The sequence below is a fragment of the Fukomys damarensis genome, unplaced genomic scaffold, assembly GCF_012274545.1.
Source record: "Fukomys damarensis isolate Sample0158 unplaced genomic scaffold, DMR_v1.0_HiC HiC_scaffold_25, whole genome shotgun sequence".
Classification (NCBI taxonomy): Eukaryota; Metazoa; Chordata; class Mammalia; order Rodentia; family Bathyergidae; genus Fukomys; species Fukomys damarensis.
Window position 1 is genome coordinate 17024309 of NW_022900937.1, and position 14727 is coordinate 17039035.

The 14727-nt window shown below is 37.0% G+C and overlaps 1 protein-coding gene across 1 annotated transcript in view; it reads right to left on the reverse strand.

Annotated features, from left to right (window-relative positions):
- The window catches only part of Clpx (caseinolytic mitochondrial matrix peptidase chaperone subunit X), a 36685-nt gene that overhangs the window by 7021 nt on the left and 14937 nt on the right, over positions 1-14727 (reverse strand). The window contains exons 4-10 of the mRNA XM_010641137.3: positions 12465-12619; positions 9177-9336; positions 7078-7119; positions 4510-4686; positions 3980-4144; positions 3092-3180; positions 1764-1928 (exon numbers count right to left, since the gene is read on the reverse strand). Of these exons, the coding sequence (XP_010639439.1) occupies positions 1764-1928; positions 3092-3180; positions 3980-4144; positions 4510-4686; positions 7078-7119; positions 9177-9336; positions 12465-12619 (953 nt within the window). The remainder of the gene's footprint in view (positions 1-1763; positions 1929-3091; positions 3181-3979; positions 4145-4509; positions 4687-7077; positions 7120-9176; positions 9337-12464; positions 12620-14727) is intronic.

Consider the following 14727-nt stretch of genomic DNA (forward strand, 5'->3'; position numbering starts at 1 on the left):
AAAAAAAAAAAAACAAAAAAAAAAAAAAAAAAAAAAAAAAATCACATTTTAAAAGAAATATGTGAGGATGACATCAAATAAGAATAATAACTTTGATGAACAAGGCTGGCTAAGTATTTAAAGGTATAGGGGACTTGCTACAGTCAACACAAAACAACTATATTTCAGTCAGCTGTAAGTTTAATTTTGACATGTCATAGTTTTCATTACAAGTACAAGAAGTTGGGCATGGTAGTACACACCTGCAACCCCAGCACTCAGGAGGCTGGGGCAGGATGATCATCTCAAGTTCAAGGCCAGCAGGGTTACACAGCTGAGTTTGAGGCCAGCCTGAACTACAGAGCACAATGCCATGTCAAAAAAAAAAACAAACAAAAAAACCCCAAAAACCAAAAACCAAAAACCAAAACAAGAGAAGCATATACTATTGAGAATATAGCCTTAGCTAAAAATTGGTTTGCAATGTGATGAATATCTGTGTCTCCCCAAATCCATCCTAACAGTACAGTGTGTCATTAGGTATTGGTAATATAGGTAATGATATGGAGAGATGAGGCCTTTGGAAGGTGATTAGGTCATAAACCAATAGGATTAGTGCCCTTATAAACAGATCCCAGAGATTCCTCGCCTTTCTGCCACATGAAGTTACAGTGAAAAGATAACCACTGTGAGGATATAGGTCCTCATCAGACACCGGATTTGCTGGTGCCTCGATCTGACTTTCCAGGCTCCAGAATTTTAACAATTAAATTTCTGTTGCTCATAAGCCATCTAAGTCTATGGTACTTTACTACAGCAGCCTGAACTAAATGAGACAATATTCCTTGGATTCTCATAGAGGCCATCAGTGCATCCATCAGAAAGCAAAATACAGGCTGGGAATGCAGCAAGCACAAAGTCCTGAGTTTGCTCCACGATACCACAAAAAGCAAAATACCTCTCACTCAATAAGAATTTAAATGTTTATTAAACACCATATATAATACTAAGTATATATACACATTTATCTTATTTAAATAGACATTACTAAGTACTTATTAAACATTATAAAAACTGAGATTATATACTCGACAATGTTTTTACCCTATAGGGATTTATTTAGAGGGAGAACACAGGAAGGCAAGAGAGTATCACAGGTACAGTGTCAGGTAACTGTGCAGGCTCTGTGGCACTGGAAAAAAGATCTACACACAAGGGAGAGATGTGACTAAGAAAATCTTCAGAGTAATCACCTCATCATTTTTAACAATCTGAGTTACCTTGCGCTTGTGAGGCAGGGGCAGCAGCACCACTGAGGTAAATTCCCAGCCCCAGCAAACTGGGTTTTAAAGAAGATAAAACAGGTGTTTGCTGACTAAAACTGTCAGAGGGAAAATCATAAGAGAAATAAGAGGACTGTAAATAATTTCATATTGCATACATATGGTTGAAATATAGGTATATATTTAATATTGTACTCTTGGGCCCCAATGATCTGGATAGGAGGAATGAACAGAAAGTTTACTGATTGCCTCAAGTAACAAGAGCCTTAGATAAAATAGAAGATTGAGCTCACCAAATACTATTTTAAAAACACCTATACACCAATGCTACTTTGAAATCTTCTAATTTACTGTTCTAAAATTAAAACAATAACTAGGAACACATTTCTGATGTGCTTTAAGAAAATCCAATGACTGGCAGCTAAGAGACACAAAAACAGAAACTGAGCCCCCAACCTTTGTAACTTTAAATGCTCTGAGTAAACCCTCAGAAAAATTTACCTTTTCATTTTTTCTCCTGCTGATGATTCTGTCTAAACCATTGAAAGCACCAGATGCAACAAATAGGATATTTGTTGTGTCAACTTGTACTGTTTCTCCACGCAGCTTTCGAGAATTCTTTTCTGGAACGTTGACTATTGTGCCTTCTAGAAGTTTCAATAAACCCTAAATAAAGAATGAATGATTTATAGTATCACCATATTTAAGTGCAGTATTATACTTTAGATGGGATTCAATGAGGAAAATAATATGTGGTTGTGGTAATGGTCAATGAGTTGAACTAATGAAAACTCTCATAGTCCTACAACGAATATGAAAATTAAGTGCCCTTACCATCTTAATAATTCATAAACTTATCTGAAGTGGTTACAGGACTCCAGACACACTGTATTAAGGAATCTGTTAATCTAAGTAGTCATTTCTGATGGTGAAGTCATAACTTTGACATAAAAGACAGAATTATGGTATCCAAACATGCTGGGAACATTCACAATTTGAAAATAATTGAAGCTTTGTCTTTCACATAAAATAAAAATTCTATTCTACTTCCAGTGTTGCGTTAAAGTTTGAGATTTACCTATATTCTGAGATGCCTTCATAAAAAATATTATCCAGCACATTTTATAAATGTAATCTTATCTCTGTATGTTTGTCAAAAAAGGCAAAAAGCAATTTTCTTCACCCATTAGCTTATTTCATCAGCTAAGTTGGCCAGCAGATCATTATGACTTCAACTATGACTGCAAGAAATGACTTTGGAGCCATGAATTTAGCTCAGTGGTGCTGCATCTGCCTGGTAAGTGCAAGGTGAGTTCAATTCCTGGTACCAGGAAACAAACAAACAAATAAAAAAACACAAACTTTTTTTGGGGGGGTGGTAATGGGGCTCAAATTCTAGCCCATTTGCTTGTAAGGCAGTCAGTGGAACCACTGAACCAAATCCCCAGCTCTTTATTCTGTAATTATCTTCTAAGTAGAAGGAATAAGAAGTATGTATTGTTTATTTATATCTAGTTAGAACCAGAACTTTCTTCAAGAGTTTTCTAGATATTTTTAATTGGGACTTTGAGGAATAAAAATAACAAAGATTAAAATTTTTTTCTGGTCTTCAAAGTATTTTTAACTTCCTAGGAAAGATAATTTGTATTTAAAATCATTAACAACTTTCTTTTAAGATCTGAACTACTTCAAAATGATATGTGAAGTTCAGGGTGTGAGAAATAAACGAAACAGAATCTAATTGAATGTGAAACCAAACGTACAATATTTGGGAGGTTGATGTATTCCCTTCCTTTTAGTGGGCTTGAACAAAATATTCAACTGCTTACTTGCTGAACGCCTTCTCCACCTACATCCCGTAACTGATGAATGCCTGGCACACTGCCAATCTTATCTACTTCATCCAGAAAGACAATTCCTATAATTTAAGGAGGATTCTATTTATAATATGGAAAAGATAAACACATGAAAGGCTCCACTTAAAAGACTAGATAGCAAGGTCACTTAAGTTTTTATATTTAAAAATACAATGGCTTGACATTTAAAAATATGTTACTATTTCATCATTTTGTGCAATTATTTTGGAATTTATTTTACAGAACATTCAAATATGGTACTGGAAGCTGTTTGACTACAGGTATCTACCCCATTTTTCATCATGGAAAGCTGAGGTGCAGTGTGGAAGCATGAGGCATGTGTGTGGTTGTTACTAGCAAATTAGTACCTTACTCTTTCCCATGTATATTCTTGTCATAAAGGAAACTGGACATGAAAGAGTCGAACTCTTCATGTTCATAAGCATAGATAACAAAGGAGAAATGCAGCATCTATGATGCCCTGTAGGTCAACAGGCTAAACTGTTTCTAGACTCATCCATTTTATATTCTCCTGCTCTTGTGCAAGTTCCCACCTGTACCCTAACCCCAGCATCAGGAGTCTGCAGGGAAGTTAGAACAAAAAAAGCAATGACAGTATTAAGAACCTAACAAAATAGTAAACTGGTCTGTTTCCACTCTGCCATTTAATGACCATGAGTTTAGACAAAGTAAACTCATGGCCCTTAATCAGTACGCTAGAAAATACGTAACACAGGTTCTTTTATAAAATTACAGAATTTTACCCCAAGACACAAAATAAGAATTATATTATTTCTTAATATTAGGCTCTTTCCCCAACAGGCTAAATATGAGGACAAACAAGTTATTCTGGCAACATACCTTGTTGTGCTTTTTCTACATTGTAATTGGCATCTTGGAGCAGTTTGGCAATCACAGATTCAATATCTTCACCTACATATCCAGCCTGAGTCAAAGTCGTACAGTCACAGATAGCAAAAGGTACGTCAAGGCATTTAGCTAAAGTTTGTGCCAGCAGCGTTTTACCTATGAACAAAAACAGCTAAGTAAAAGTTTAATAAAAATATACTGACCCAGGATTTTCTACAAAAATGTAAAATAAACTCAAACAGCATATGCTAAGAAGTTGTTAACTGGTACATCTTTTCTCTATTATCAGTCAGATCTCATTTGCTACTCTTGTTAACAAATTAGGGACTGGCCTGAAGGGCAACACCAGTGCTTTGAAATCAGTCTGAAACCTAAACTGGAACAGTGACAACATATCCAGAAGACAATCTTAGATTTTCCTCTTAAGAGTCAAAATCCCCCATCACAACACATAAGATAGAGAATCGTTTATATTCCATCTTTAAAAATGAGTTATAAAAGTTTCCTAAGAAGTCATTTACCTGACCCAGTTGGTCCAAGCAACAAAATATTACTTTTTTCAAGTTTTATGTCGTCATGGGAAGAATCCAATATTTCACCTCCTCGTTTTTCCTGAGGTATTTGTTGATTTACATGTTGCTGCACTGATGCTCCTAAAGCATTACCGTGTGGGCTAATTCCAGCAATCTGAAGCAATTCTGAAAAAATTCCCAAAGGAATTACTAGAGCTCCATTTGAATTTATTTGAAAAACAATGCCCCATAAACGCTACTTCTAAAAGAAAGCAACTATTTAGAAAAACTAAGTATTTCAACATTATGTTTTATCTTAAAAAGAAAACTTCAAATTCTAGTGACAAATGTACAACACACATGGTTATACAAGGTACCTTAAGAAAAGGATTCTTTTCACCGTCCTTATTTATGTAAAGGTGTAAGAACTGTCTTCACACAAGGAAGACAGTATAATGGGAGAACAGGGTTAGGAGTAAGAAGGCTTTAGGCTTGAATCCTCCGTTGGTCTCTAAACAGCTAAATGATCTTGGGCAAATCATACAAACTTTGTGATTCTGTTTCCTAATCTGTAAAGCAACAGTAATAACTGGTATCCATTTCAAACACATGGCTGGAAGGTGCAAGAAAAAAATTAATTTGGAGGCATCTTTGTTTTGTTTCTTGATTAAGATCTTACTGTGTGGTCCAGGCTGTCTTAAACTTGCTCTGTAGCCCAGGCTGGCCCCCTACCTGAGCCTCTCAAGTGCTGGGGTTAGATATTCACCACCCACCACCTAGCTAATTTAGAGGCACTCTGAAGGTTAAATGAAAGAACTTTTTTTTTTTTCAGTATTATGAAGAGAAGCTTCATTGTAGAAAAAGAAAAAAACAATGTACTGAGAATTAGGGAACTCAGTTTCAGTGCCTTCCTTCCTGGTTATGAGGCCATGAAAACTCCTTTAACTGTCCTGGAACTGCTTCGTTATCCACAACAAGAAAATACTGAGACACAGGACCTTTTTAGTATCTTCCACATTTAAAAGCGGTTCAAATACCAGGCAGGCCAAATATAGTAAATCTCACTATTTCTGATCCTATTTGACTCTCTGATTTTATTTGATTTCAACTGGATCTTTATAGTCCCTTTAACAGAGACACAATACTTAACTATGGAGAACATCAGTTTATCAGGTGGGTCCCTACAAAAATGAATCGATGATCACATATTTGTTTATACCTCCTCCTACCCCTTTTTCTCCATGGTACCAAGGGTTAAATGCAGCGAATTACAATGAGCTACATCTCCAGCTCTTTTATTTCTTTTCTTTTCTTTTTTTTTGGGGGGGGAAACAAGGTCTCACCAACTTGTTAAGTTGTTCAGGCTAGCCTCCACTTGTGATCCCCCTGTCTCAGCATCCCAGAGTGAAGGAATTACAGGCTTTTGCCTGGCTACTTGTTTCTACTTTTGTCTTATTTTTAGATTGTTTTTGTATAACCTTTTTTTTTCCGGTACCAGGGATCAAACTTGGATCCCTGTGCTGGCAAGGCAGGCGGTGGAACCACTGAGCTAAATCCCTGGCCCCTAGATTGTTTCTAAGAAATGGGTTAAGAATATTACTGCTTTCCAGGGTTTTGTTTTTGGGTTTTTTCCCCTGGTGGTACTGGAGATTGAACCCATTGCCTTCACACTGCGCTACATTCCCATCTTGTTTTAATTTTTATTTTAAGACAGGGTCTCACTAAATTGCTCAGACTAGATTAAACTTTGTGATACAAGGTGAGGGATTTAGCTCAGTGGTGCTGCACCTATCTGGCAAGTACAAGGTCCTTAGTTTGATTTCCCATAACAAAAAACCAAAACAAAACAAAACAAAAAAACAAAAAAAAACCTTACCATCAACTTTTGGATGTTCCTGCCCCAATCTCCCAGAATGCTGGGATTACTGGCATGCGCCACCATGCCTAGCTCTAGAGCATTATTTTAATTAAAACAATACACAGAATGGTTCAGCAAACACATTAAGACCTCATTCCACTTAGCTGCCACTTTCAAACCATCTTCATGCTTCAAGGTAAATGGTTATTCTAGTCCTAATAGGGGTTTAGTAAACATGTGAATTTAAGTTTTGCTACATTTGTGAGTTAATGATTAGTGTATAATACACAATGTTATTCATCATTCGAATCCAAATCAGGCAAGAAAATCCAGTCTCTTGTATGAGTTCAATTAAGTTGTCAGTAGCACAACAGTTTTCTTCTTACTTTCTTTCTCTCTCTTTTTTTTTTATTTCAGCAAATTTTAATTCGGAATTGTGACAATATAGGAAGAGACCTGGCTTTAGTTTGGCTCTGCCCAATGAGAAAAAATAACTTAGATAATTTGAACAAAACTAAAAGATTTGTATAACTATAATGGGATTATGTGATAAATGCACAAGTATTTAGTTTACTCAGTACATACCATGAATGAATAGAACACATCTTACTCGGTAATACACGTGCAAGTACACGTCTATCTTTAGTACTGCTAAGACACTTCGCTGAGGTAAATATCCAAAGGAATGAAGACTACATAGGATGACTACAATTACTTACTTGTAAATCTGTACTCATCTTCCCGTCTTCTTATTTCTAATTCTAAAAGGAAGATGAAAAATGGCAACATGAAAATATTCTGTATTTCTCGAGCTTAGGGAAACAATGAGTAGCCTCCTTCCTACCTGCTTTCAAATATATTTAAAATATTTGTTCATTACCATTGTTTTCAGCTTTTCTAATTATGAAGGAATTTATATGCTACACCCTTTCTATAGTAAAACAAAACCAGGCTGTTCAGTTGCTAATATTCACAAAATTGCTATCTGTTTTAAGCAAAGAATATGATAATGTAAGTCTCTTATAAGAATTAAGTCCCAGGGGCCATGGGTTTAGCTCAGTAGTGCTTGCCACCTGCGTCCCAAGCACAGGGTCCTGAGTGTGGTCCCCATTACAAAAACAGACGAACAAACAAACAAAAAATACAATTAAAGTCCCGAATGGACATGGGCAAAAAAAAAAAAGAGAGAAGAAAAAAAAGTGCCTCATAACATATACTGCCATTTGTTCTTAGAGCAACTTCAATATTGATTATACTCGCTCTTAGCCAGAAGGCTGAGAAGTGATCAACACTGACTGAAGGAACCAAAAAAATAATTTGCACCATGACTAGACAGTGCTTTTTGGGGCTTAAAAAAACTGAAGTTCTGGTCCAGCATGGTGGGGCACTCCTGTAATCCCAGCACTTGAGAAGCTGAGGCAGGACAGCTAGGAGTGAGGCCAGGTTGGGCTACATAGTTCAAAGTCAGCCTGAATTACATAGTGAGACTCTGTCTCAAAAATAAATAAATAAATAAATAAATAAATAAATAAAATCGAAGTTTCAAGTCATCTATTAGTTATGCCTTGTTTTCTAAAAATAAGTAACTGATATTAACTACTGCATGACTATTTTGCAGTTCAACAAATGAACAAGTGCCTTCAATGAAATCAGTTACACATTTAGCAACTACTAAAGCAAAATGTATTAAAGGTTTACAAATTTAATTATTTAGCAGAAATTCCTCAAAATAAAAACTTAAATATTTACAATGTTACTCTACTCATAATCATTTTTCAGTAAAGTCATTCTATTAATATAATTCATATTACTGTATACACTGAGCTTATACAATATGAGTATAAAGGAAACTAATTTTAATCACTTACAAATCTGCCCTTAACCTTGCACTCTGTAGCTGGGGCCCAAAAAAGAAAGAGTACTGGATATGTTGTATTAACAGCTATCATCTCTACATTATCTGACTTAGGCAAATGAAATTCTGTATCCTGAACCCAAGAAGAATTCACGGATATACAATGATCAATCCATGGTAAACTAGTGGTGAAGTCTATAATTCAAAGACAACACTCAAACTCTACCTACCTAGTGGCCTTCAATTTTTTTTTCATATGTTTGCTTTTGCAGTGCTAAGGATCAAGCCTGGGCCTTGAGCGTGCTAGGCAAGCACTGTACTGCTGAGCTAAAAGCCTAGCTTCTTTCAAACACTTCATTGAGAACCTTAAAAAAAACATATTCCTCTTACGCGTAGAACCCGTGTACATGTAACTTTCTGAAAACAAAAGCTTTAAGAAACAACACTTACCTTACCTACAAGTTAATGTACTCTGGTAGTTTCTATTTACATCTACTAAATTTTTAAAAATGCTACTGGCAATGTGCCCAAATGATGTCATGACCTACTAAGGAAAAATGACCACACTTTCAAAAATGCTGCCCAATATTAAATGCATTTAAAGATTAAAGCAAGGCCCAAAATGTAAAACAGATATAGTGAAATAGGAAGAAAAGGTTCAAAGGCGAAGGGGAACTTGGGGGTAGTGGGGAGGGAGAAGGGAAAGAAAAAATATGGGAAAAGAAAAAAATAGAAACAAAGTTTTTGTAAATAGGGAGGGGTGGAAGGCAAGGAAGGACAATGGAAAAAACAAAAACTAAGATATATCATGTACAGGTACAAATTTCCAATGATGAATGGGATTATAATATATACCGAAAACGTACCAATGAAGTCAACTTTAAAAAATTAAGCCAGGAGTCACAAATGAAGATTACTTCTAAGCACAGCAATCTCTATTTGGTCAATTATCAAAACACTAACCTCTAGGTGTTAAAGATGTCTGCTTCTCAACTTCTGCTTGCTGTCTTAGGTTAGCTGGGATATTATTATATATTCTCTTATAATGATTATACACAGCAACTGAAAGCACCTTCTTAGCAAAAGATTGGCCAACCACATACTTGTCGAGGTAGTTATAAATCTGAAAAATGATCAGTTATGAATAACTTACTGAGGTTTACCACAAAAGCATACATATGACCAAATTATACATTGAGCACCTTTGCCCAGAATTTAGACTTAAAAAAAAGACTCACTAAAAATGAAGTGCTGCACCTGGGTGTGGTGGTGCATGCCTGTAATCCCAGCACTTGGGAGGCTGAGTGAGTTTCAGGGCAGTCTGAACTACACAGTGAGACCCTGTCTCAAAAAACAAACAAACAAACAGAAAAGAAATGAAGTGCCACCTGGCGTGGTGGTGCACCCTTATAATCCCAGCACTTGGGAGGCTGAGTGAGACAGGAGGATCACTGTGAGTTTGAGACCAGCCTGGGCTACACAGTGAGTTCTAGGGCTGTCTGAACTACATAGTGAGGCCCTGTCTCAAAAAAAAAAAAAAAAAAAAATTGTTTTTTGCCGGGTGTGGTGGTGCATGCCTGTAATCCCAGCACTTGGGAGGCTGCAGCAGGAGGATCACTGTGAGTTGAGACCAACCTGGGCTACATAGATAGTTCCGGTTTAGTCTCAAATACATAGTGAGACCCTGTCTCAAAAAACCAAGAGTTCAAGGCTGGGCCAGGGATTTAGCTCAGTGGTGCCATTCACCTGTCTTACAAGGGCAAGATCCCTAGTGCCATTCCCAGGACCATTAAAAAGGGGGGGGGCAGGGATTTAGCTCAGCGGTTCGGTGGCTGCCTTGCAAGCCCTAGGACCCGAGTTCAAACCCGGGTACAAAAAAAAAAAAAAAAAAAAAAAAGGCATTCATTCAAGGCTGAAGAGCTACATAGCAACACTCTGTTTATTGACTGATAGATAGACAGACAGATAAAAATTCCAGGGAAATGATACATTATGTAGCAATGATTCAAAGATAAATCCTAAATGAACAAAATGACAATTCATTGGCTCTCTAGCTTAACAAAATACCACTGTTTTCTGAGCGTTATGCTAATTTCTACTGTACGAACAATACCATTAATTCTTTTTCCACAAAAATTAACATTAAATTTAAGTGGCTTACCCATGCCACCAAAGGTGTAAGAATACCATCATTAATGTAAATAATTAAATCTTTTCTATACTTCTCCCTACACAATATCCTTTACAAAGATTATAAAATTACCCTTTTCAGAAGTAGGCATTATATAATCAAAGCTCTTATACTACCAGTATTCAAGTGTGTAAGGACTCACAAAACTTCTAAATTTTCTCTATCAGGCCCCCCCCCCCCCCAGTATGAGGGATTGAACCTAGGGTCTCAAACATGCTGGGCAAGTGCTCTAACAAGGAGTAACATCTCCTTTTTTTTTAAATTTTATTTTGAGACATGAGCTCACTGAATTGGCCAGGCTGCAATCCTTCCATCTCAGCCTCGAGAGTAGCTGGGATTACAGAAGTGTGCCACACACTCAGCTGTCCAATATTAATCTTCTTTTTTTGGTTTTTTTGAGACAGGGTCTCACTATGTAGTTGAGACTGAACTGGAACTCACTATACAGCCCAGGATGGTGTCCTACTCACAGCGATCCTCCTGCCTCAGCCTCCCGAATGCTGGGATTACAGGCAGGCACCACCATGTCTGGCTGTCCAATATTAATCTTAATTAACTTAATTTACCTGAACGCTAATCTTAAAGTTTTATTCTTGCTCCCTTCTTTTTTCCTATCTCTATTCTTTCTTTGGTTATTGCCAATAGCTTTGGACAGGGTAAATTCCTTTCGTTCTTTTAACTGAATAAAAATGAACTATTGGGCCAAGGATTTAGCTCAGTGGTTCTGCCACCTGCCTCGCAAATGCAAGGACCAGAGTTCAATCCTCAGTAACCCCTGACCCCACAAAAAAGAGCTATTAGCTAGCATGGTGAGGAACGCCTATAATTCCAACTACTCAGGAAGCTGAGGCAGGAGGAGCAAGTCTGAGGTCAACCCTTGGGAACTTACTGAGACCTTGTTTCAAATTTAAAAAGTAGAAAGGACTGCAGATATAGCTCAGGATTTACTGGGCTCAATCTCTAGTACCTCGGCGGGGGAGTGGAGTGGGGGGAGGGAAGAAACCATTAATACCTACTAACTCATGAAAATAGTTTGTCTCTTCTAGAACTTTATAGAGACATCTTAAAAGTGTACACAAATGCTTAGAGATATAAAGCTTAATTGCTACATTTTCTATTACATTATTTTTACATGACAAATTCATTAGCTGTTGTACATTTTATTAGTTTTTTAGTCTCATTCATTCCTCACAGGTTATACCTATGAATTATTAAGTCTACCACAGCACATGTGGAGAAAATGATAAAGGCACCGACATCTAAGCACAGTAGAAAAACAAAGATACACTGATGCATAAAGTGAGAAATTACTTAGTGTGCAGACCTCTGAGACACAGGCAGAACAGAGCACAGGCTAGGAGGCAAGGGCTTCTGGTTTGTGAAAAGCGCATGCCACGCACCAAATGAGCTAATGTGCACTCTGCCATGTTTTACAACATCACAGCACACACTGCCTGAGACTCATGGAAAGAGCCTGCTCCACAAGAACCACGGTGATACACAGGGCAGCCCTGGCTGCCTGTCAATAAAAATTTGCTGATACTTTTGAGTTGAAAACTATTTTACCATGAAATAGATTAATTTAAGGTTGATAAACTGCAGGCTGGTGTTATTTAGGGGCCCAAACCAAAGACTCAATACTTGAACTACATAAATGTATTCAGATTAAGTTGGTGCTAATACCATTTTAATAATCACTCAGCTACCCAGACATGCTGGCACACACTTGTAATCCCTGCACTATGGGAGGCTGAGGCAGGAGGATCACATATTCTGAGCTACCTAGTGAGATCCAGTCTCAAAATAAAAAATGGGGTGAGGATATAGCTAGATTTCATCCCCAGTACCACCACCACCAAAAAAGAAGTCAAATTATATTCCACTGATACTAAATAAACTTACAAGGGACAAGGCAACGTATCATTAACATTTATCAGCTATGCAGCAGCCCATTAAGAACTTATATTTATCAGTAAAAGTATTAGATACTAACTAGCATTAGGGAAGCAAAGGATAGTTTTCAAGACAAAAGGTCTGTGAGACCGAACTGAGGCCTGTACCTTCTTGGGGGGAGGAGGTGGTTTCTGCTGGAATGCCAATTTCACAGCTTCCGCTGCTGATTCGGGTTCTTTAACTATGCTTTTCTTTGAGTCTGCTTCAGATAGCACAACAAAAAAGTGATGGCATTTCTCACACTTGACAAAACGAGTGGATGCTGAAAAGGAAAACAGAGGTCAGCAGAGGATAATAAAAAATAATTCCAATGGTGTTTATAAACTTGAAGACTCATATGAGTGAAAAGTTACACATTACCACAAAGTAGGTTCGTAATTAATGCCACTACCCATGGAAACAGCCTGGTTTATAAGCTAAAGATACTCCAAGGACAAAAGCATTTAGTAAACTACATTTTTTTTTGGTAACAGGGATCGAACTCGGGTGGTGGTATCACTGAGCTAAATCCCTGGCCCAGTAAACTACCTTTCTGAACTATGTCCATTTCCACTAGGTTTCTTTCTCTCTTTCTCCCTTCTTTTTATTTTAGATTTTAGTAGCCCAGTCTGGCCTCAAACTCACAGAGATCTTCCTACCTCAGCCTCCTGAGTGCTGGGGTTACAATGTAAGCCATCACACCCAGAGTTAGTTTTCTTTCATTTTGTGATCTATTTCATTAAGACCAAGCACTGAGATTCATCCACTGAAGATGCTTTTAAAAAACACTTTAAAATATTCAGAAATTATCTATTTTACAGGAATACTTGAAGAAACCACAAATACAAGATTAACTCATTTTCCAATTTTACTATGAAAACTTTCAAATGTACATGAAAATTGAAAGATCTATTTTAATCTTTAAAAATATAAAAAGGCATATTCTTTAGGTTCTCTCACATACATGAGCATTTTTGAAATCGTGACTTTGTAAATATATAGTTTTTTCATATACTTCTTTACTTTCAAAATTTCTATTCTCTAATCCAAAAATCACTAGGTGGTACCTGCTTCTAATCCCAAGTACTCAGGGGACTGAGGCAGGAGGATTTCAAGTTCCAGGCCAGGCTGGGCTACACAGCTACTTCCCAGAGCCCGAACTACATACATAGTAAGAACCTATCTCCAGCCACACCTGCCTTGCAAGTGTGCAAGGTCCTGAGTTTGAGTTCCAGTATAGGAAAAAAAAAGAGAGAGAGAAAGATCAAGCCATTCCCAGAACCTGCAATTAGCAAGATAGTGAATGCCTCTAGTTTATAAGGAGGCACCAGTTTACAACTACAAATGACTGTAAACAGGACAGAATTAAAGGGCAGAGAAGCCTCTCTGATCTAGTTCAAGCTGTGTGACAGGAAAATCTGGCCTGAAAGCATATAAAAAAAATTTCTCTAAAGAAATTAGGTCAAAGGGAATGAGTTTAAACACTAATCTATCACATCATCTTTATTTGTTGTTGAAGGTTTGCTTAATTCAGTATATATTTTACAATGAAGTATGTTCAGTATATACCCAAGTTTGAGGATTCAAGATATTGATCAAAATGCTATCTGAAAAAAATTTACAAGCATGATAAGGCATAATATTTTACTCCTTAAACTAACTAAGGAGCAAAATTCTAATTTTGTTAAATTACAAGGGAATACTTTTTCCTTTAAAGGCTTACTACAAGTAAGGCATTAACCTCCTTTTTACAATAATACTGCTCCCAGTAAACATACTTGTATAATATGCCAAAGATAAGAAAGACTGCCTCAGAGAAAACCGTTTTTGGGAGTTTTGCTCATTTTGTTTTTTTGTGGTGCTGGGGTTCACATTCAGTCTTACAAATGTCAGGCAAGCACTCTACCACTGAGCTGAACACCCAGCCCTGTTTAAATGAAAATTCCTCACAATTCTGAACACATTTCAGCATCAAAGCTAAATTCTTCAATCCATTGTAAGTGTTTAACCCTATGAGACACATGTACAGTAAGCTTCAAAAATATCATACCTACATAAAGAGGAAAAGTTAATAGGCAGTTGAGAGGGCCAGGGATTTAGCTCAGTGGTTCCGCTGCCTGCCTTGCCTCACATGCGCAAGGTCTTGAGTTCGATACTGGTACCAAAAACAAAACAAAACAAAAAACCTGAAACTGCTAAAAGAAGACACAGTGGAAACACTCAAAGGTACAGGCACAAGCCAAAAAAGCAGAAGTCCACAGGAATAGGCAGACTTCTGGAAAAGGATTCAGACAGCACAGAAAACAACAGCAAGAATAAACTACTGGGAATACCTCAAATTAAAAAGTTTCTGTCCAGTAAAGGAAATAATAAAAAAGCGACAGAATGGGA